Raw genomic sequence first — 24,478 nt, 5'->3', positions numbered from 1 at the left:
GTTTTTCGCTCTCTCTCTCTCTCTCTCTCTCTCTCTCTCTCTCTCTCTCTCTCTCTCTCTCTCTCTCTCTCTCTCTCTCTCTCTCTCTCTCTGTGTCTTTGTTTCTAAGTGGTATGTTCCGTGTGTTTACTAAAAAAAAAAAAGCGTGACCTTGTTACGAGCCATCCCTCCAGGCTGAAAATTACGCAACGACTTTTCAAGAACGTATATAACACCAGCTCTCTCGCGAAAATTATTAATTCGCGCCCTCGCCGCCCAGTATTTCATTAAATCCGATTACGTAAGCTCGACTCTCGGCGCTGCATATAACCAGCCGCGAGTAATTAAAATATCGTCGCTGCAGTAGCCGACCTCTCCATCAGTGGAATTGAGAGAGAGTGTATGGGCGAGTATATATGAAAAAGGATCGCGCGCGTGAAAATTCCGCTCTAGAAAGTCTCGGCTCTGTAACCCCGATTCGCGCGAGAAATTTAAAGCCAAGCGGGTTTTATTTATCCTAAACGGTGTATGGGAGAGCCACTGAATAATTGATATCCGAGCGACGCGTGTGCTTCGCCGTGGAAATTTTCGTTCTTTTGATTTTGCTACGCGAAAATTCGAATACAACGACTCTCAATCCGACGAGCGACGTCGACTCTGGAAAATAACGCTTTTTTCGCATCGCGATATTAATTGAAAAACAGCAGCTCTCGAAACGAAAATCACTTTGGACATCAACGTCAATTTTATATTCACGCTCGTATGTAAACCGAGAGAGAAAAACGCTCTTAATCCCGGATCAACTCGCAAAATTTCCACTAGAAATTCTCGCCGCCGCGAGTATTAAGCAAAGCCTCTGCTGCAACTGACGTTTTACATATAGACTGCAGGCGAAAATGAAATTTTAAAAAACATTTCACTCGATTCACGTACACATAGAGAACACTCGAATTCTTCAGGGCGGAGAGAGTAACGATCGAAAATTCTCCAACCGTCTTGAAAATCCGAGGCATGCGCGCCGGGAATTAACATCGCGCGCCAACTCGAGGCCGCATTGTTTCGTCTCGAGACAAAGGCCAAGCGTAAGTATACGGCAGAGGATATAAAGTCGTTGGTTTTATTCGCTTCGGATTTTTCCCGGATATAAAGCGCTGACCGCCGGAGTTACTCAAATATACTTATTATACGTCGGGAGAAGAGTAGAGACACACTTTTAATAAAATACATATTCAGCGAGTAAAAACCTCATATCACTAGTTAATTCTCGCTTCGTCGGTCCGCTTATAGCCCTCGGGCGGCTCTTCATATCTCTTTGCGCTACTCGCTTTGCGTACTTTATAACTTTGCGTTAGCTTTTGACCCTAACACACATTCCGCACAAGTGACAATATTTTTTTTATATATTCAACGATTCGCTCGATTCGATGCTGTAACGCGATTTTTCGGATATAATCGATGCGCGGCGAGGATAAATAATTTATGTGTCGCGCATTAATTCTCTGTACACGCAGAGGTAATAATATTCACGACGGTTTATTTTCGCGACGTGCGCGCGTGTATATGATGCGGGATGCAACGACACGCGCTGAAATTTTAATCGCAGTTCATACATTAATTACAAGCTGCAAAATGAATTTTGATTCCGACGAGCCATCCGAGCCATTTGGTTTACGTTTGGACCGGGAAATGTTGACGTCGTAATGACGCATAATATAATACCATATTTATTATATAAAATTAATGCAACTTTATAATGCGTGAGTTATACGTTCATCAAAATACATTCGAATTCGCTCACCTGCGCAACAAGCTCTTATCCGCTCGACAAAAGGGTTTTGCTTTCGGCGAGAGTTGTATAGAAAGGAGGAAGCGCCGAAAAGTTGGATTTCCGTGTTTACTCGCGCGCAATCGATCGCGCCACTTTCGGGCGTAAGCGCTCGGATGCAGCGACGCCTGTTTTACCGTATACTCCTGTTTACTCTACTCCTTCTTTCTTCTCTCTCGTCGCATCGCAGTGTACATCCCTCCGAATAGATGTGCTTCTTTCATTCTCAATCTCCGTACGATTTCCGCGACGTCCGCAAAAGAGAGATGCACGTGTGCGTCGGCTTTAAAACGTGAAATACGTCGCCAATAACGCGCGAATAAACGAAGCCATATAGAGAGAGAGAGAGAGAGAGAGAGAGAGAGAGAGAGAGAGAGCAGTTTTTCGCCGTATAACGATCGCGAAACTGCTGAGGCGATCGTTATATATTCTTATCTTCTATATACGGGGGCGACGATAACGGTATCGCACGTTCGACAACGCAGCAGTATTCGCGAGCGCGCGTCGTTATCGAGATATCGCCTACTTATATCTCGTGTAATATAGCTCTGAATTTTTAAACTCGAAAACCCGATGCTTATGCAAAAATTAATTTCCAAAGCAATCGACGCTTCGAAACGAGGCGGTTTGCCGCGCTGAAACTTCTGATATAAACTGCGCGTCGATCTTCGCGAGGGTTCCGCGTATAATAGTCCGAAGTTTGTCATAGCCGCGGTTCATCAGATTAGCCGCGAGATCGAAAATCGAGCTGCTCTGCGATGTCGTGGTGGTACACCGTCTCGTTAAGCGGTTTTATTTAATACACAGCACACATGCGTATAAACGCTCGACTTTTGAATAATCTTCCTCGAATTAGCGAGAAAACGCTCACGGGAGAGGAAAAAATAGGACACACGACTGCGTTTAATAAAGCGGCTGCAGCGAGGCGCGAGAGGGGGAGTAATAACGCTGAATTTAATAATGCGCCTGCGCGCCGAAATACGAGACACACGGAGGGAATTTACGCGCGCCGCAGCGCCTTAACGATATCAAATGTGATGTCGCGCGAGCCAGTGTGTTATAGTACGTGTATAAATTGCACAGGGACGACGCCTTTGACTGGAGAGAATAAGACGAGGATGTGTGTACGTTTTCGAGTCGAGTTAATTTTTCAAACTTGAAAAAGTGCTGTGGAGCTCATTCCGGAGCAATTTACGCGCGAACGTTGTTGCCGGATGTATTCTGATGAATTAGCAGAACTGCCCGGCGGCTTTCGGCTTATATTAGCGCCGCTGTTGTCGTAACTCTCTCTTCGCTGTGTGTATCAAGGATAAAGCAGCGCTACGCGATATTTAAAAACGTATATAATAGTATAGAGGAAAAAGAATGTTTTTAAATTCCGGGAATATCTCGGACACTTAATCGGGTAATGCGGCAAAAACTCGGCGCTGCAAATATTTCGCATGTACACGCGCGCGCGTCGCATATCGCGTTCTTAATGGGCGAAACTATCCGCGGGAATATTCCCGCTAATACAAAGCTCTTTCCACCATGTGTGTGCGCTAGACTAGAGCCGGATTTAATTGCGCGTCGTGCATTCCGTGTAAGATAGAATTTTCCGCGTCGCGTTGCCGAGCGCATTCGTGAGCTCGTTCGGCTGTGGGTTACCGGATTGGGGATAGAGTATATAGAGGGCTGGATTTCCTCGGAGTTTGGCTTGTTATTGGAGAGTTTGCGGGTTTTTAGGTCGTCTTTGAGCTCCGAAAAATGAATTTTTTCTGGAGGGGTTTATGACCACAGTTGTTAGGCTTGAAAAAGTTGAGAGGCAACCGCTTATCACAGCCACAAAAAAGTGACTTCCGGCAGACCGAATTCCCTTACGCACCGCAAATCATCGTGTCGCTCACCAACACACGCACGCGACTCACTCTTCTTCCGCACGCAGGGCTTCCCCGTCCAAAGCCTCATATTCGCGACGACGCGACACTGAAAAAAGCGCTTCGCTCAACTCGCCCCACTTGCCGTCCTACGGCTTGAGGTGCTGACCTGTTTCCTTTTTTCGCAGCCGGCGAGGCGGCAAAAAAAAGAGGAGCCTTGGCCTCGACGCCCGCGTGTTCAAGTTCCAAGGGGGGGGGGGGGAGAACGAACGATCAAAGAGCGCGCAGAGAGCTAGTCGCGAGTCGTCTGTTTTTGTGGGTCGCTTTTTTTTTAACGAAGCGCCTACTGCGCCGCTAACGAATCGGGCGCGAGATAAAAATGTGCTTTTTTTGAAAAGTAGCTACTGTAGTCCGAATAGAGCTCCAATTTGCCGGAATCGACTGGCACAGCCCAAACTCGGTCTGGGGGTCAAGGTACACAGCTCGAATTCTCTCGAGTGTGCAGGCTATGTATACAGGCAATTGCCGCACGCGATAGGCCTGACGCGGAGCGATCACTTCTGTTCGTGTCGATCGAAGCTTTCAGCTTTTTTTGGCGAGTACGGAGAAAATTATGAACGATCGCGGTTGCAATCGATCCTCTGTTTGGTCTTCATTTACTACACGCATAAATCCTCGGGTTAGACCTCCCCGTCGCATCTCCGAAACCAAGAAACTATGTCTACCCCAAAAACTCGTCGCCCCAGTAATTTCCAGCCACACAGGCTCACGCTGCTTGTCAAGTCTAATGAAAAAATCGCCGACTACGCGCTTTCTAAATCATCATAAAGCTACTCGCGCAAATAATTATGCAAACTTCCGGAACACACACACACACACACACAAATCTGCGCGCGACACGAAAAACACATTAATCGAGCTTGTACACATTATCGCGTTCGTATTTCCCGCGCGTGGAGAGCTTGCAAGCTTTAATTGATTACAGCTGTTTGGCTTTGAGTGTGTACGTATAAACGAGAAAATAAAGTATAAGAATTCGTAGTTGACGTTCACTTCTCTGTAAAAATTTTACCAAGCTGGAATGCAATAATTCTTCTCCAGTCAACTCGCAATAAAAAGGAGATCTTCAAGTCCGCATGACGCATCGCTCGCGGCAATAATTACAACGACTCTGGCGCACTCGCGTAATCCGCCACGTGAAAGATAACGGCGTGCTTGTGTATTTATTAATTCAGTCGACGCCGTGTATGACCATTTGTCTTCCGCTTCAGCCGATCTTTTCCCGCGATTATCTCGTATGAAATTCGAAATATTTCGAGCTTCGTTTAAAAGCGAATCAACCGCCATATCCAAAAGCACACACATCGGCGTTTCCTCGTATCGAGCGACTCCATCCATCTCTCGAATTTGCATCCTCTCGCGATATCGAGTCATTTGTCCGCGTCAACCCCACGAGAAAAATTTCCTCCGAAGCTTTTTTTCGCCTTCGACGATTGTTCGGCGCTTTTTTGAAATTCAAAATTTTCCGCAACTAAATAACCGAATCTCAAGTAGAAGCCCTTTGCGCATCCGTTAACAAACTAGAACTACTCAAGCGTCCTTAATTAGCATTCGATTATATTCGGTTGCATTACAGCTACAGCCTTACAGGGGTTAGGCCGTCGATGCCAATTTACATTGTTTCGGTAGTTTCGCTTTGTTAGCGCGAGTTCGCCCGAACGTTTCCGCTCCATCGGAGGTATTGAAACAGTTACACGGCCACGTCAGAACGACGTGTTCGGAGGAGAAATTGCGAAAGCTCTGGTGTAGTACGTCCTGGTATGAGGAGTGAAACCAGCGAAAAGATTACGGTGGACACTAATAAGATTGATGCTCCGGGGGAGAAAAAGAGGAGGATAACGGAAGCGAAGGAAGAGGAGGAGGAGAATAGATAAGAGGGCGCGAGTTCGATGTCTGCTTGCATTAGCCGCGGACATCGGGGCCTCGATGTTTTATGCATGAGGAGCGTATAATACAGAGAAAAACGTAAGGGAGCTGAAGCCCTCCGACAATTTGTTTCTGTTTTTTTTTTGCTTCGACGTGGAATAATAATCGTGTAAACAAAGTATCGCGGCGAAAGTTTGGAATAATATACAAGTTATGCTTCATATAACTTATTTTTTCCAAACGAATATCAAGCTCACCCTACACACACAATCTCCTCGTAATCTCCGGAGCTATGCCCAAGTTAAGTCTCAATACACCTCATGTGTAATATACGCGTATCGCGTGTTGACGATCAGCACAGCCGCTCAAAGGTGCATTGCGCGCAGCGCATATATAATAGCCCTCCCTCCTATTCTTTATGAAATTTTCCAGTCGACGCTGCGTTTTTTTTTTCTTCTCCTCTGCGTTTATCGCTTCGGGCAATCAAGCTTCACCGCCTGCACGACCCTTTTCGCCATTACAAAGAGATTGTCGAGCGCGAGCTATACTCTTCGAGTATAACGAGTATACGTGACGTCGTACATATCGGCGGGCACGCGATGACACACGAACGGCCATAGCTTGTGTGGAAAGTGATTACGCGGCTATGCAGCCGAGTCGCTTTGGATAAAGGGCTGATTGCGATGTATATTCGGTTATGAGTATATATAGTTGGGCTTTTTATTTTATGAGGTTGTACGCTCGCGAGGAGTCGGAGATCATGCGAGAAAGTGGGCTAATATGCCGGTGGCATGGTCGATTATGCCTGCGGAATAAGCAGTAGGCTTTTTACTCGGAAATTTATTGTAAGACGCGGTGGCAAACTTTCAGTCATTAAACTTCATCATTTTTCCGCAAACAGCCCGACGAGGTTCCATTGTATACTAACCAGTAATTTTTTTTCTGTTTCAGGTGAGTGACGATGAACTGAAACCCACAGACTTTCCGGTACACGTGAGTAACATAAGCCGAGATCTGCGTTATCCGAACTTCAAAATTGAAGCCTCAACCAAAAAATATCGAATTCCTCGCCGATGAAAATACTCGATCGGATCCTTCATTATACCGAAGTTCCGAAGCTTGAATATTGAAAATTAAAAAAGATCGAAGATATTGAATTACGAGCGCGCGCGCATTAATCCCAGGCGCGATTTACGAGCTTGCGGAGAGTCGGAAAAAGTTCTCCCCTTAATTGGCACGGACTTATTTTCGAGGAATATATATGGGGTGAAGTCCGGGTACATTAGCATTGAACAAAATTGAAAGGTTCGCTTTTGGAAAACGAGTTTTCGAAGAAACGACTCGAGGCCATATAGACTTTATCGATTGAAAATTATTCAATTATATAGCCATCGCGGCGTGACCCCTTTGAAGCGAGTATACACGTGCATTTAGTTGGGCTGAGCTTTGACGGAATTCACCTTGTCCTAATTACCGATGAATTAATTAGAAACTCGACGAGTTGTTGAAACTCACTCGAGCTTTGAAATCGTCGGCGGCTGCATTTCTTCTGCTTCAAGGGTGATTGATTTTTACGATGTACGTTAATAACTATGATTTATTACACGCAATAAAATGTAACGGCACATTAATAACGCCCCGAATATTAATCACCGAACCAAATTTATATTGTGTATTACATAAAACTAATTTAAAAGCACCATAATTGCAAATCCTCGACACCCGGCCGCTCTCGATTAAAAACAATTCTGATCAGCCAGTGTACACCCCGCAGCCCTTCAAATGAACGCTGTAAACGAGTTTCTTTGCGAAGGTATAGTCGCGCGCCCGATCAGGATTTTAACAGCTCGTCCTTCGAGTCTGAAAGGAATTTCCGCGACAGAGACGCGCGAATACAATAGAGAGAGTATACGACGTGTTTACGATTGCGGTCGTTGGGAGAGCGAATTTTTGAAGAAAGGGTTCCAATCGAGTTGGTTACCCGGAGTGCGGCTGTAGATTGAAAAGAGGACCAGTAACGTAGTTTTCTAAGGATTCGAATTGAAAAAAGATAGAGAGACACGCCGTGTCGGGCAATCGCTTGGAATTAAAAATTTACATTCGTCCGAGCCATTCGATCGACCAATCACGAGGCGCTTCGATGAGAGAACAAAAGAAAATCGCTTATTACCCGTCGTGTAACACTGAACAGTATGTAGCTGCTGGTGGATCGAAAAAGAGAGGAAAGTCGTCTCCGCGGTCGTTCGTGAAATTGAGATGAAGTCCGCCGTCAGGTGCAGCAGTCCAGCGGCGCTGATTGGACGTGGGATTGCGGCTATATCCGCGCGCGAGCGCCTTTTTTGCGCTTCACTTCATCTTTGTTACACGTACGCGACGTCCCTTTTCTCTATCGCGTATACAGGGGGAGAGACCCTTGGATGAAGCAGACCATAGCGACAAGTGTGATTAAGTCCGTGTAGTCGAGGTGTTTCGGCTTTGTATTCGAATTTATTTTCGCTTAAATTCATACTTTAAATACGTGTTCGAATCGAAATCTCTGGCAAACAGCAATACGTCAACACGCACAGACGCCGCGCTTCCAATTGAAAAGATACTAAAGCTTCAGCTATACGCGGCCCCGGCGGGTTTATCGATGCTCGCCGCTCTTTTATGGGGCGATAAATCGAGGATTTTTATTTCGCGCCGCGCGATATTAATCTCGCCGCGGCGGAGCGAATCGAGGTCAGAGAAGACGCCGCCGTGACGCTTGTTTTTCGGAGCTTTTCTGTCCCGCTATAGTGACGAAACGTCTTGTTTTGAGTTTCCGCGTTGGGCTTTTTACGGGCCGGTTGTTTTATCATCGAGCTTTTGATTCGTTGCTACACAGTTTTTGAATACAAACGAATTCAGGAGCTTTTCGAAGTTTTCCGGAGTAGCAAAATGCCTCACATCAAAAATCCAAGGAATCTCTCTGTAGAATGTTTCGATAAACTGCGCATATCCCGAGTAGAGCTTAAACAATCTCTTCGAGCTTTCGCTGCGCACTTCCGCATCCATAATACACCGGCAAACGAAAAGTACGGTTACAGTAGCCGAGCTTCAATTACACTCGATCTCGCAAAGCCATCCCTCTTTAAAATTTCAGCCCTTGGAGCGCATATAATACCTACAACGAGAGATGCTTCTGCTCCGCCGCGCACTGCCGATATTCTCCCGCGAGAGATATGCACATCTCGCGATTCCGCGCGCGTTTACCCTCGTTCTCTCGCTACACTGCAAAGGCGGCGCGCACGCCGATTGGTTAAGAAACGGAGTAGAGCGGCGGCGGCGGCTGCTTTCTTCTTCTTCTCCTCTATCAGAAGGAAACGTCGCCGGGGAATATCGTCGGGGCTCGCGCCGCATCTTTTATTCAAACTATCGCGTAAGAAGCGAATAAGAAAGAGAGGGAAATCTCTTGTAGGCCAAAGGGTGAGGGATATATAAGATGGGGGATGAATTTTTGCGCGAGACTCGATTGGCCTTGAAGTAGTGTTGGGTATATTATTGAATAATTGTATAAGAAAATTCGAGTTACAGCGATAAGAAGTTCGGAAAACTTTGTGGCCGTCGCGACTTTTTCCGCTTACGCACAAGCGCATCGCCTCGAGCTATGCGCGATACATAAGTAATGGAACCAAGCTCTCGGCGACTGTTCTTCCACTCACATGACAGATAAAACGACGAGCTTGTAGCTGTAAAGCTTGTAGCTGTAGCTAATAAATTATAAATCGTGTTATGCGTATTTCGCTCTTGTATTTTCAGAGAATTTCATTCCGCAAGAATGCGTGAGTTTAAAGCTCGACTTTGAAACGTCGGGTTATCCTTATCGCTCCGGAAACTTATTCAAAACTGCGCGCGCGAAATAGTTGTAAGCCCGTACTTATACAGCCAACGAGATAGCCGTTTCGTGCGGGCTTTCTCCGTGCAACTGCGCGTATCCGCACTTTTTCGCAGCTTCTGCGTAATTTCACGGGGCGGAGAGCTTTTTCCTCCCCGGTGTATAGATATACCTAATCTCGAGACTCGCGCGCCGCCGGAGAGAACGTATGCTAATTTCGACTCGGTATTTATATATGCGCTACAGAGAGTGAGAGGAAGTTTGTGCGCTGATTTTTATCGTTAGACGTGTACGCTCTCAAGAGAAGCTTTTCGTTTTTCGCGTAGAAGTTTTTGTCGAGTTGATTATACGACGGTGGATCGCAATTTTGGTGAATTTTTGGCGAGATTCATATTCTCGATCTATGAAAAGAATCGCCAACAAACTATAAAAGCCCATCTCGATGCATCGATTTTCCCAAAGCCTCCAAGTTTTGCTTCGGTCACGGGGGCGCGTGTTAAAAAGCGTCATCGTCGTCGCGCCTCGGCAACTTGTTATGACTCGGCGGCGCGTAATAGGCTGAATTATCAGCTGAGCGAGCTTTTGTGCGCGCTATTCCGGAAAATTCGGAGCAGTCGATTTCGCCGCTCGTGCTCGAATTTAAATTTTAATAATAATCAAGTACAGTTACCTCGGCAAAAGCGATTTCGAACGAAAACGAAGAAAAAGCTCGCAGACAGCGGGAGTGTATGCTTCGCAAATTGATACAGAATTGATGCTAATGAGGAAGCTTTCAGACGTTCGAGTTATTATAGTCGTACGCGTCATTGTTATTGTAGTTGCTCTCTTCCTCGGTGTATACAAGCTTGGAGCTTTTCTTCGCGTTAATTGCTGCTTTCGTTGAACGAGAAGCGCGGTGTCATTAAAAGAAGAACAGTAATCTCGATGGTATAGTTAAATAACAGCAGCGACGGGAAATTTTAATTCGGAAAAGTGGGTCGGCGATGAATCGATTGGCGTACGTGCGCGTCTCTTTGTGCTTACTTGGATTTGAGGATCCACCCAAGCTTAGTCCGAAACTTCACAATGGAGTCGCGTTATTTTGGAGACGTATCCATGTCGACGCCGTATTTTCCTAGAATAATTAACGACGCACAGAGTAAAGTTAAACATCATCATCGGCGTCGTCTTGACTGTAATTAGCGAATTCATTGTGCGAGCGTCGATTGAACCTATTTTTCGTCGTCCCTTTGTCGTCGAGCTTTTTGAAAAATATTCGTTATGAATCCTATGATAAATCGAGTCATTAAAACAGTAGTTTTCGTACATCTTTTCCCCTGAAATTCGCGATCCAACGGAACACCCGCAGTGACGTGTGTGTATCGGAAAAACTGGCATTTGCATGTTTGATAAGTCTTATCCGGCTGCCAAAGTCGACTCTCTGCCAGAGGGAATAAGTCGATCGACCTGCACAACGTTGAAAAATTCATCCGGAATGTAAGCTCGATTCTCTTATATTCCTACCTTGTAAACCCAACGTCTGAAAACACCCCGGAATTATCATGCCTCGCAATAACTCTCATCCCTTATCCTTCTCTCATTAAACGTCAAGCTCATGCTGTAAGAAAGAAAAACGCGCGCGATGACTTTCATTTCGAACTTTGTGTGTGTGTGTGTGTGTGTGTGCGATTGCCGCGAGCTTTCTTCTTCTCGTCGTTCTTATTCCGAGTAATGAATGCGTGACAGCTACACGCGGATATGGAAAAAGGAACAACGAGAGCTGCATTGCGACTCTGATTTATTACCGGCGTTTCTGCTACGTATACAAGACCTATCGCTGCATTTGCTTGCCTGAGCTTTCAGCTATTTATGCGCGGAGCAGCTACTTTATCTTGATTTGCGAGTGACGCGAACGTTTATGTTAAGGGTTGCTGTAATATTCGTATCGGTTGTAATGCGAGACGTTAATGCTAATTGGAGTAGTGATGCCTGAGCAATTTTTTTGGATATTGAATTATTGTTAGCGGAATTGAGATGTTGGGATGCGCTGGAGGCGGGAGTTAATCTTCCTTCGGGAACTAATAAAACTTCGTTAAGCCGAGATTCTCGCCTGAAGCCTCGCGAGAGAGAACACGTGCGGCCGTCGGCGAAGAAGCAAATAGCCGCAGCTTATAGTCGATTTCGGTGTAGTTTTCAATCGTGTTATTACGAGTAATAGAGATTTCGATTTTCGCAATGAAAAATAATCCTCCGACACTACACGGAAGCTTAATTCCGCTTTGATGAAGTCTCGCTGTCGCGCAAAGAGTAATGAGTTTACGTCGGCGGGGCCGTTAACGGACTTCACAAATAAAGTGATTACGCTAATAAACTTCGCAAACTTCGCTTCTACAACGGCTCTAGTTCAGTTTATTTTATAATTCCTCGAAAAATTCGGGAAATAAATTTAATCGAAACAGAGCTGCCGCATCAGCCTCGAGCTTAATTTTCTCGAGCCACCTCGAAAAGTCCGTTCTATACAACGATAACGATCGATATGGCAATAATTCATCGCGCTCACGTCAATCCTGCACTTCTCCCGGCGAAAGGTCAAAGAGTGCGAAAAGATCGATAATAGTCTCTCGGAGCATTTTGCACATGTACAGCTGTGTGATAGACACCTACACATTGCGCAACGGCTCGACGAGGTCTCGGTAATTGATGCGATTAAGGCAGCGCACGTACACGTCTTCTCTCTCTCTCTCTCTCTCTCTCTCTCTCTCTCTCTCTCTCTCTCTCTCTCTCTCTCTCTCTCTCTCTCGAAAATGGCGGCGTGTGTCTACTGAGAGCAGAAGAGCCGATTTTAGAGCGTGTGTCGAATGAATAATTGAACAACGCCTCGCGATGGATATGTAAGATGCTTCTCGGCTGCGTGGGCGAAGGCTGACGTGTATGGCGCTTGTCGCGAGGATTTCGGGACGTGTCGCTGGATCCCGGGGATTTGGGGCTTGACGCTGCAGTGCTTTGTTTAGATTTGCACGAGGTGGAAAATTTGAAAATTTGAATAATAATAGCTAGTTCGATGCATCAAGCGCTGCGATCGATAATAATGATGACGAGATAACGCGCTGACGTAATCGGGTAATGATAATAATCGGCGTTTTGTGCGCTGATGAATAGCGTATTATTTAAAGAGAAATGGAACGATATTTGCATTGACGCGCGGATCGAGCGAAAGTAATAGTACAACGATTTTCGATATTTCAATGTGGGCTGATATCGCAAATTGACTGTGCCTTCAAGCAAGATTTTATAATAATTCGGATAACAGCGATATTTCTCTGCAAAAGAGAAAAAAAGATGTTCCTCTTTAACCGCGGCAAAGAATCTCATGAATACAAATGCGAATTCTTCCAAAGAGTTACAAGAAACGACCTCATGAATTACCCTGAGATACCGAGCACACATTCAAACTTTCCCCCATTATACCGCTCAAATCCAACTTTTCCCTCGTGCAGTAGAGAGAACGAAAGAGAAAAAAATCCGATTTAACAAGACAACCTCCCATAATCGACCAAATCACTAGTCCGCTAAAGCTAATCACCATATACCTCTGTACTATACACGTATACGCCCACTAGCGCGCGTCATCTGCGCGAAGTCGTATAGGCAGTCCCCTTGGGGTGTTTGAACTCAGTAGTCTGCGGTTCTCGCCGATTATACCGGCCGCGATTAGACGTACCGCACTTCTCAGCATCGATCGCCTCCAGGGACCAGTCAAGACGTCCCAGACTAATTTCCACGCGGCGACGGAGTTGGAAATTTCGGGGAAAAATTCGGAAAAACTATTATCATCGCCGAGTTGTCAATTTCTCTCGCGAGTCCAAAGTGCACTGGGATATAGATGTATACACGCAAACCGTCGCCGTCATTACTGGCCGAAGGCGAATCCCCGCGGGTGGTGTCTATTAGCGCGCGACTACCGACTAGCATTACTCTCTCTCTCTCTCTCTCTCTCTCTCTCTCTCTCGCTCTCTCTCTCTCTCTCTCTCTCTCTCTCTCTCTCTCTCTCTCTCTCTCTCTCTCTCCAGGCTGACCCTAGGACAAAACGAGCTTCTCTGCGGTTCCGCCGATACACGCGGCCGAGCGTAATGCGATCATGGATAGAGAGAGAGAGAGAGAGAGAGAGAGAGAGAGAGAGATGATCATCGATTCGGAGAAGCAGCTAGGCAGAGAGATATCGAACGCGGTCGACTCTCGAGAGGTCGAGTATGGACTTTTGGGGAGGACGACGGCAGATTGGCTACCGAGAGTTTCGGCCGCCAGGGTTCTTGATTAGTCGAGATGTTTCTCGGATTGACCGCGCGCACTGATTTTTTTTTAATTAACCTTAATTATACCTACTACTTAGCCTTGACTCGTCGCAATGTCATCCGGAAAAGAAAGCCAGCCCGACGTCAATTTTTTTTTTCTCGAGAGACGCATATAATTGCAGAGTCACGAGCGGCACATACGTGTGTACACGCTAATGACGAATTTTTTCTCTCCTCTTGTTCCTCAGGGGCGGTGGGCGGCGAGGGCGGCGACGAGGATGACAAGGAGAAGGAGGAGGAGGCCGAGAGGGAACGGCAAGAGGCCATCCGAGAGGCCGAGGAGCGGCGGAAAGAGAAGCACCGTAAGATGGAAGAGGAGCGAGAAAAGATGCGCCAGGAGATCAGGGACAAGGTCAGTTGCTTTTTATATAATCTAGTTTCTTTTTTCGAGTGGCTATACACGCTCTACTCGAATTTCTCTTTGTGTACGCTTGGATTGTGGAATTGTCAGTGATACCACGGAAAGAAAAAGAAAACAGCGCTACCAACGCATAAAAGCAATCGTTCCCGATCGCTCGACCCTGGTGCGATCTGACAGCCTGAAAAATTAGATGCAGCAGCAGCAGACGAAATCCCAGCACTGCTGCTGCCTCGCGTCATAAATCTCATCGTAAACTCTTTATCCGCATCGCAGCGCTATGTGTCGCTGCGATCGCGCTCGCGAGTAAAATCGGGGGATTCCCCGGCCTTTACGATCGCGCGCGCGGCTCAGCTACTTCCGGATTTCGCGGATTCGTGCGCTCGCGCGATTTTACTGCCCTTCGCTCGGCTTTTCTACGCTCAAGCTTTATATATATAGCTCGGGGGAAAGTAGGAGTTTTTCGCGCAGCTTTTATGGCAAGAAGGACGCGCAGGCGTTTATTTGTCTCTCATTGATATTTACGGCCGCCCTGTATCACACGCAGTAGCGTTCATTTCGCGCGACCTGGACGACGATCGTCGGTTTTCCAAGCGTGTACGCAGTGAAATTTTAAAAGATCGTTGGTGAAAAAAAGCAAGCACTCGAGTAAATGACCGAACACAACAAAACGTAGCTCGTCCCGTCCATCTAATCTCGTCGAAAATGCTCTCCCCCCTCTGCCACATCCGCTGCAGTCAAAACTGTCAGCTCTAGCACGCTTTCGACTCTTCGGTCACGCCATTACGCGGCAGTATACTCGTTCGCCAACAGCTGACAATTTATTTTTACGAGCCCCAACGGCTCGACGCTTTTTCCTCCGAGAGAGCCGAGCTGTGGGTGTGTGTACACATGACGTTGTTGTTGTTGCTGTACATCCGCGTTAAAGGCCGATTGGCTCGCGCGATACGCATTGTGTCAACCAATTACTCGCGAGGGCGGAGAAAAACTCGCGCGAATGACTTTGTTTCAGTGCGAGCGGTATGAGCGTATACTTTTATGCGACGCTCGTTTATGCTTGGAAAACTGCTCTTTTTGCGCGCGGTTTTGCCTGCACTGGAACCACAGCTATATAACTGGAATGTTTTATTATCCGAGGTGGTAGAACTTTCGTTTCGGAGTTTTTTTTATTCCCGCGCGAATAAAATTCAAAATAGCCAACGTGTGTGGTAGCACACGGCAATCCGAGCCAAAGCGAATCAAAATACGCAGCTATAGGCAAACTGCCTCTTTGACAAAGTTCGCTGCGGCAAGCCACGACGGCATTGACCGAATTTCAGTGTTTTAGAGCGATCCTAATGTGGAGCTACGATAGCCGTCAAACGCGCCGCGATCGCCGATAGCCCGTGTGAACATCGCGAGTCCAACCGCAAAGCGTTTGTCGAGTAGGACACGTTGGAGAGCGTTTGCACGTCGTTCCGCAGCTATTTCCATGTGGATCTTTCGGGTTACTTGCTTTCCCTCTGAAACGTTCATCAGAGCAAAGCAGTTACGACGTCCGCTTGCAATATTCAAAATTCAAACATCCGCGCTGCAATTTTCAAAAAGCCCGCGCAAATTCAAATTCAACCGCGCTGCAGCAGTTCCTACTTAAGCCTGCGCATCACGTCCCGACAAACTATCGGGTTATTCGCGTCCCGCGAAGAAAGCAACTCTCGCGAGCTTAATACATGTAATCGAATTTGCATTTTAAGCCGCTCCACTTTTGCGGCCATACGTTGACTTTGGTTGTGGACGTCGCGCGCAATCGTATTTACGCCGACGCGACGAGCTGCAAACAAGCGCGGAATAAAATTTACGGCTGTTTTTCTTCGACCAAGCGGAGGAATTTATCAGGGGGGAGGAGTTTGCGCAACGTGACACGCGTCATCCTTGGATTCCGAGATGAATTCTAAATATTTTCACTTGTCGCAACTCGTAGGTGATGCGTCGAAAGCAACATTTTCGGGCTTACCTCGGATTAAGAGAGGAAAGCTGGAAAATCTCGAAACGCGTTTTTTCAATTTCAAGCCCGAGCTTAGCATGCAAATGGCGCCGCGAAATTCTCCGCAAAAGAGAGCCGGAGATCTTCTCCTCTAACCAAGGACCGAAAATATCTCGGCAAAGGCGCGCTCTCCCTTTTTCGAACGAAATTACGTCGCAATTTGGCATCGTGCAGGTGCCGCTGCAGTGCTGTAATTATTTGGAGCGCGCTCTTTCGCGATGCAATTTGGGATTCGCTCAATTGTACGTGCGAGTACGTGATGCAGCTTTTAAACGAAAAAACGTTTCGCTTATACGTATTTGGTCGATGATTGCCGGTAAATATACGTTAACTTTTTGCGCCGATTATACGCGTTTGAATTTACCGCGCATTTCTGAAGCTTCGGCGTGTGTATTATATTTTATATTTAATTTTAATCCCACGTGAATTGCCGAGATAAACGAGATACAATAAAAGTTTTTTTGTGTATAAATAATACACTCGAAATACGCTGTATAAAGAGGATTTGCCGATAAATTCGATTATATACGAATACACACACGTCGCGGCGCGGCACAAAAGAAACTAGCGCGCGCGCTTTTGACGGACCGAAAAATCTCTCTTGGTCGAAGGAATTAAGCTCGTTAAATAATAAACAGTCCGATGCGATTGGGGATCGTTCGGATGGCTCTAACGTGGCGGAATTCATAAATGCGTTGGCTTTCGTGTGCTACGTGTGCGACGGAGTCCTGTTATTCAAAGCGAGATGAATTTTTTGCCGGATTAAAACTGATGCTCTTTATTGCTTTATTAAAATTTTACTTTTTCGAGCGGGAAAAGAGTAAATAAAATTTTCCGCATTATCTAGCTTTCAAAGGAGCTGCCCTCGTAGGAAATTGAGGCTAATATAGCCACGATATGCCAAATTTTATGCCCAGTAGCCAGATTATGTGGCATATCGTGGCCATATGTCCCTGTTAACAGGCAACGGTAAAGGGGCATATAATATGCCACATAAAATTGTGGCGAACGTTTTGTACATGGCAACCTAAACTTGGACATATTTATGCATATGTACAAACATGACCACACTCAACACTCACACTGAAATGTACACTTTTTATGTGGATTTAGATATTAGAAACATTAAGTAAAATTTGTGTATTCAAGATTTTAACAATGATGAAGTGTAAAAGTTTAATTTGTAGTGTAGATGCTTATTTTATTATGTAGGAACAGGCTAGTGTAACAATTTTTGCTTGTCTGTCTTCGCTAGCTGATCCACACCAAAGCCCATGGCTCCGGAGGCAAAATGTACACATGGGTGTTTACATGAGAATTTAAACTACAGCACTTGAGATAAAGACAAGTGGATATATTGCTTTAACATCTTGAAACAAATCATCATGCAAAATTTCAGCCCTCTAACTATGATAGATTTTAATTGAGAGCAAAATCAAATTCTCAATGATTGTACGATTACTTTTTTCAATTTTTCTTTTTGCTCTCAATTAAAATCTATCATAGTTAGAGGGCTGAAATTTTGCATGGTGATTTGTTTCAAGCTGTTAAAACAATGCATCCACTTGTCTTTATCTCAAGTGCTGTAGTTTAAATTCTCATGTAAACACCCATGTGTACATTTTGCCTCCGGAGCCATGGGCTTCGGTGTGGATCAGCTAGCGAAGACAGACAAGCAAAAATTGTTACGCTAGCCTGTACCTACATAATAAAATAAGCATCTACACTACAAATTAAACATCTTGCACGAATACACTGCATATAAGGCACTATAATGATGAATACTGCCTGCGACTGACTTGAACACTGAGTTGGGAATATCTATCAAGATCATCACTTTTACACTTCATCATTGATAAAATCTTGAACAAACCAATTTTTACCTTATTTTTTCTAATATTCACACTTACATAAAAACATGCATGCCAGAATAGTATACATATATGTTAGTGAGTTTTGAGTGTGATTATATGTAAATTTGTATATATGAATATTCTAGGTTAGGTTACTGCTCTTAACACATTGCCTTGTATTTTCAAAATTTAATTATTATTTAATTATTGAGTTTATGGATGTTAGGTTATAAACCCATTGGTGGAGTAAAGTACTCAACATAATGTGGGCATATTATGTTGACATATGCTAAGAAAAATATGGCCAGTAGTTATTCACCGGCCATATGTTATGGCGTATTTTCTACGAGAGTGTATTCGCTCAAATTGCAATTCCCTCGCTCGTACGCGTTCGATCTCGTTCAACGAAAGAAAAATTCCATCGCCAAAAAAAAATTACGGCCTTAATTAAAACGGTGCTTTTTCAATGCCTATACAGAAAACAATACGAGCTCTCCAAGAGATAAAAAGTCGTTCCATTCGAAAAGACAACGTCGCTAGCATCCCTAACAAGCCATAAAACAGAAGCGCTAATAAAACAGAACAGCGTATCCACTTCGATACATCCGCGCGACGGAACAAGCGTCACAAAGATGCGGACTCGCGCAAAAAAAAAACGCCGACGTAAAACTCACCGAGAGATAGTACAATAAGTCCTCGGATCGCTTCTGTGTGTGTGTGTGTGTGACCTATATGAGAGATCGAGAGCGAAAAATTGAAACGGAAACAGGAGAGAAAGAGGCGTTGATGGAATAAGGCTATAGGAAAAAACGAGGAGAGAGAGAGGTGTAACGAGCCGAAGCGCGAACGAACGGACGTATAACAAGTCGCCTTTTTGACATGGAGAGCAGAGAGAGGAGACCCGCGCAGTATATGCGAGCTTTTGAGCGAAAGCTCTTTGCCGGCGGAGAGGCTTTTCTGGCTTCCGTTTCGAGTTTATTCTCCGCATCGATTGGCTACGGCGCGCTCTCGCAGTTTTTACTAGAAATTTCGATCGCTTATACGGAGGATGATTAAGTTTTCCTTCTTTTCCACGTGACGGAGTCTACAATTCGACGTGAAATTTGTAAAGGATCGTCAAACAAATTACGCGAAAGGAAACCTTCCAGAAACCCTATACACTGGCAAAAGAATTTTCTCCGAACTCGCGTCAACAACACCGTGTCGCACACGAAAAAACGAATCTCTCGTGCGCACGTACACAGTCGCGTTCCGAGCCACGTATCCGCGGCCAATTCGACAATACTCTCTCCACTGCAGCACACATCCTTCTCTGTGGGACGTGCACCGCGCATGTGTGTGTGTGTGTGTGTGCCATCAAACGGAACGGGGGCCGACCATTCGATCATCCGAGTGACAATATCCCAAATCCCTTTACAGCTCGTGCGAATGACAAGCGACGTGTTCTTCCTCTTTCTTTGCCGCAGCAGCGATGTCTCTTGAATTTCCTGCTTCGTTTGCTCGTCCCTCGGGCTTGTAATCGCTCTGAGCGCGCGGGAATTTTTCGAAAAATTGCACGACTCCAAAGTGAATTTCGCTATAACTTTCCAAGGTTGATACGCGCTGTGTGTACTATCGCGAAAAACTTTCCTCCGCGAACACAAAGCGAAGCTCGTAGTTTTTTGGCTAGCCAACCCCCCTCCGAGGACAAAGTCAAGCGTGTGCGAGTGGTCTCTTTTAAAATTCTTTTGTACGGCCACACAGCCGCTCGAAACTCTTGCTCCACTTTCGCGGATGCGATTACGCTCGTTATAAAATTTAAATGAGTATGCGAAGTATATGCGCGGGAAATTTTCTCCGTCGGCGAAAATACGCGAACGCATCGTCGTAGCTTTGCGCGAAGAAGTCAGGCTCTTTTGAATTAAAGACATCGAGAGATCCACACTTAATTAGAGCTAAGCGATACAAAAGACTCGTTTGATGAAGAATTCAAGCGAGAGATACCCGGCGCTAAGCTTTTTCCTTCCGAGCGAAACTTCTCTTTCCGTTTTTTTCTTCATTTTTCTCTCTCTTCGCGCTGCACGAAGTACAAAGTTCCGAAGTTGAAAAAAGACGTTCTTTGGAAATGTCGTGGCGGCGGCAGGAATAGTTTGTAAACAACCTAAGCTTCTTTATCCTCGAGGTTCTTTTGTCTTCGTCTGGAAAAACAAGCGCACGAAATTACGTGTACGCTCTTGATTAAACCCTCTCGCCTGTTATCCGAAATTCTCAGGCGAAGGCCTTTATTTTTAACTGGAATCTCTCTCAGCCGTGCAGTCGTAAAGCCGACTTAGGAATCGCGCAGCGATAAAGCCTCGTCTTCAAGTGGAAAATGGGTTATGCGGCACATTTCACTTATCTCGAATATTATTCTATATCTCGGATCTCTCTCTCTCTCTCTCTCTCTCTCTCTCGTCGGATATAATAATATAAGCCGCTTTAATGCCTTATATAATTTGCCGTCGCCGCGAAATTTATAACAGTTAAACGCTAAAATATATTAATTCAGCCGGCGACGCACCTCCGATTGTCTTCTTAAATTCGAAACCTCACCTCGGGCAGTATCTCACCCCCGCCGTAGCTTCGCACGCACACACACACACACACACACACACACACACACACAGAAGCATCAGCGGCAAACTTCCAGGCAAGAAACTATCCAAAGCACGAGGGGCAAAACTCAAGAGCCTTTGCTCTCTCTGTCTCTCTCGCCTGCCCCTCCCCCTTTTACTTTCTGTCTCTGCGGGGTGCTCCTCCGGGCCTTCCGTAATTCTCCGAATTTTCGAAATTATTCCGCGTGCCTTCCAATTAGTACCTACTACATCAAAGCGTTGTCCTTTATACGCTTGAGAAAAATTTAGATAAAATGCTCGGTTTTATTTTTACAATAACGATCACGCGCGTGACTAATAACCGCTCCGAGCGATTTTTTAATTAACGCCGCGCCGCGTCCGGTGTATATATAAAATCGGTATAATAGCCGAATGTACAATACCTATATAGTCGTCCTTTTGCATTCCTCGGCGACAATTAAAAGAGGATCCCGAACATCATCTCCGCGCACGGGGAAAAAAGAGCGCCGGCATTCCGCCGATAAAATTCCTCGCTCACTCGATAAAATTCCAGCGCGAAATTATGGCCGATATTGTCGGTCTCGAATCGCCGCGCCGCCGCCGTCCTCGTATAATACAACAGCGAGAGAGAGAGAGAGAGAGAGAGAGAGAGAGAGAGAGAGAGAGAGAGAGAGAGGGAGTGAGAAGCGTGCGTACGTGAGGTGTGGAGGGGGAAGCAATAATACCGAGAGTGATGCCCATATATACTATTGTACTGGGGAGTAGGGGTGGAGTTGGAGAGGGGTTTTACGATCGTTGCGGCCGAAGCCGGCACCTGATGTGCGTGTGCCTGCTTAGGCAAATGAGCTAAAATCAAGCGGTTCCGGGGTGTCGTAGACGAGTGCAATAAATGTACATCCTATCCAGGGATCGGGTCTAGACGGAAAAGGTCAGCTTGTTTATTGGGTCTATATAAGTGCCGGCTTTGAGAGGCGTCTGTCTGCAACGCTGTGTCCGGGCTCAGTCTGCGTTCGCAGTTCGAGCTACGAGGACGCTTGTGCATCGTGTGTTATTTTCTACGACAAATCGGCAAAATGAAGATTTCAGTTTTCCTCCTCGTGTTATTCTTCATTATCGGATTCTCGATAGGCTTACCGCAAAAAGCGCCGTCGCAAGCTAGTTTTCTGGAAAATCACGTCAGCAGAAAGATCGGCAAGATCCGCTTTCCGGGAGACGAACCAGACGAAGCAGACGAAGCAGACGAACCAGACGCCAACGTTAACACAGTGGCCAACCTAACCTTACCGACGCCGGTCTGCAAGGGCGACACCTTCTGCGTGGACCCGCCGAACTACCCGACAGCCGAGGTTGAAATAGCTCTTCGAATGAATAGTAAGGTTGTGAAGTACTTTGCAAATTCGGACATGGATCCCGAGGTGACGAATAAAGCTCTGAAACGCAAGGAGAACGTCGAGACTCTGTGTCAGTCGTACGAAACGATCATCTATCCTAAAGCAGCCGAAAGCATCAACAACGAGTTCATGTTCGTCGTGAATCAGGCGAATTTCCTTCAAGGCGTCAGAATCGAGAGATGTAATCCAGGTGTAGAGGACACCAGCTGCTCTTACCTCGGGGAGCTTGAAAGTTGGTACACAACGACCTGCAAGCAGAAGTTCATCTACAGACAGCTCGTGGCCGTTTCGTCGATGGGAGAAGTCAAGCCCGAACTCTTCAGATTCCCGGCGAGCTGCTGCTGTCACATCAAGCGGGATGCGAACTATTTCCAAGTCAGGATGTCCCAGAAGAGGGGAAAGAAGGCACGGAGACATGACGCGGAAGAAGAGTGAAGCTTGGGCTTCTTTTCTTTTTTTTTAAGTTTTACTAAAATTAATGTGAAGACTCTTGACTTGATAACAGCGTGTAATCATCTAAAAAAAAAATTTTTTTTTCAACGCGTTCAAAGTTGTGAAGTTAGAAAATATCCGATCATGTATTTATATTAAAACTATAAAATAAAATGTATCAAATTATCCAGTTATGACTTTTAGTATAAGTATTCAGAAAATTATATTGTATTTATATTGTATGACTAATACAATTCGTTTTTCAAATTTAAAAAAAAATCTGTGTATCTCCTTTATTTTTTACCTATCCCTATTATCGAAAACTTGAAAATATCAAAGACGAGCGATAATTTCGCGCGATATCCAGGTCAGCGGGTCGTCTATCCACACCGACGATGTTCCTCTTATCCGGCGGCCTTAATCAAGGGGTGTGTGTCTTTCGCGTGCACTCTCCTTCTGTATTCAACGCGACACTTCTAATTCGGCGCGACTCAAGAAAAACATACTTCGTTATATATCAAATTACATTTATCTATACTGACACTAGTGAAATTTAGCTAAAACAGTAAATGAAAAAGTTAATCAATACCTTGGTTTGTTTCGATTTCATCCCCAAGATTCCTAATGAAATATTATGTTTCAATTACATTCACAAATAAACGCGAGCACTCGGATTCGCGCTCTCTCTCTCTCTCTCTCTCTCTCTCTCTCTCTCTCTCTCTCTCTCTCTCTCTCTCTCCTCTCTCGGCCTTTGCCGTGTAAATTCCGCGTATAGTAATCAAAATGGACACTAATTACATTTGTTTAGACATGCGCTTGATGTTCGGGTATTCCTGTTGATCAAAGCTTCGAAACTAGTAATTCAATTTTCGGATGATCCACAATCCAAGTGCTACTTTCAAATGGAAATGTATAATAATTTATAATAAATGCAAACGTATGAAATATTCAATTTTTATTTTACAGGTGAGTTAACAACGCTTCGATCCCCCGTAGTTCTCTCCACGTACTCGTGAGTGACAAAAAACCTGCATAAATTACTTTTCTCTCTATGATAAAAAAATATTCATATAAAATCACACACATCAGAAAGCCGTCCCCGTCAAAACAATGGGACCAGGGAGGATTCATTGAAAATCCTCTTCATTCAGCCTCCGACTGACAGCTGAACGATAGCCGCGCGAAAAAAATTCCTCCCTCCACAATGAGTTGACAGGCGTCGAGTGAATTTTCGCTTCGCAAAAAAGAGAGAGAGAGAGAGAGAGAGAGAGAGAGAGAGTAGGTATAGTACTATATAGACTGGGAAAGAATCGAAAAAGATGAAACGCTCGCGACACGTATTGACAAATGAGCCGATCTCGATATCACCCGGTAGTGACGTCAGCCTCACGCGTTATCCAAGAAGATGTATTTCCTTCGAGGAGTAGTAGGAGGAACTGACGTATTCGAGAGCTGTGTTATGTATATCAGCAGGAAATATTGTGATTTTGAATAATCATTTCCCTCGTAGGAAATTGAAGCTAATATGGCCACGATATGCCAAATTTTATGCCCAGTAGCCAGATTATGTGGCATATCGTGGCCATATGTCCCTGTTAACAGGCAACGGTAAAGGGGCATATAATATGCCACATAAAATTGTGGCGAACATTTTGTACATGGCAACCTAAACTTGGACATATTTATGCATATGTACAAACATGACCACACTCAACACTCACACTGAAATGTACACTTTTTATGTGGATTTAGATATTAGAAACATTAAGTAAAATTTGTGTATTCAAGATTTTATCAATGATGAAGTGTAAAAGTTTAATTTGTAGTGTAGATGCTTATTTTATTATGTAGGAACAGGCTAGTGTAACAATTTTTGCTTGTCTGTCTTCGCTAGCTGATCCACACCAAAGCCCATGGCTCCGGAGGCAAAATGTACACATGGGTGTTTACATGAGAATTTAAACTACAGCACTTGAGATAAAGACAAGTGGATATATTGCTTTAACATCTTGAAACAAATCATCATGCAAAATTTCAGCCCTCTAACTATGATA

The 24,478-nt window shown here is 45.1% G+C and overlaps 2 protein-coding genes across 20 annotated transcripts in view; both read left to right on the top strand.

Annotated features, from left to right (window-relative positions):
- Positions 1 to 24,478, top strand: part of LOC107981128 (complexin) — a 175,370-nt gene that overhangs the window by 131,631 nt on the left and 19,261 nt on the right. For 18 of the 19 annotated variants that reach the window (XM_031931334.2, XM_031931336.2, XM_031931335.2 and 15 more), the window contains one exon: positions 13,962 to 14,125. In XM_031931334.2, coding sequence (XP_031787194.1) covers positions 13,962 to 14,125 — 164 coding nt within the window. Of the gene's footprint in view, positions 1 to 6,535; positions 6,580 to 13,961; positions 14,126 to 24,478 lie in introns of those variants that run through there. The other variant, XM_032600670.1, reaches the window with a different exon arrangement.
- LOC100678486 (protein spaetzle) lies at positions 21,244 to 22,699 on the top strand. The gene has a single exon (XM_003426599.5). It carries the CDS (start codon positions 21,675 to 21,677, stop codon positions 22,425 to 22,427), a length of 753 nt encoding a protein of 250 aa, XP_003426647.1. The 5' UTR covers positions 21,244 to 21,674; the 3' UTR covers positions 22,428 to 22,699.

Source organism: Nasonia vitripennis, chromosome 5 (genome assembly GCF_009193385.2).
Source record: "Nasonia vitripennis strain AsymCx chromosome 5, Nvit_psr_1.1, whole genome shotgun sequence".
Lineage (NCBI taxonomy): Eukaryota > Metazoa > Arthropoda > Insecta > Hymenoptera > Pteromalidae > Nasonia > Nasonia vitripennis.
This window is presented reverse-complemented; position numbering and strand designations above follow the sequence as displayed.

What these genes read in the sequence shown, in the direction of transcription:
- LOC100678486 (XM_003426599.5), top strand. Translation starts at nt 21,675, where the DNA reads ATGAAGATTTCAGTTTTCCTCCTCGTGTTATTCTTCATTATCGGATTC.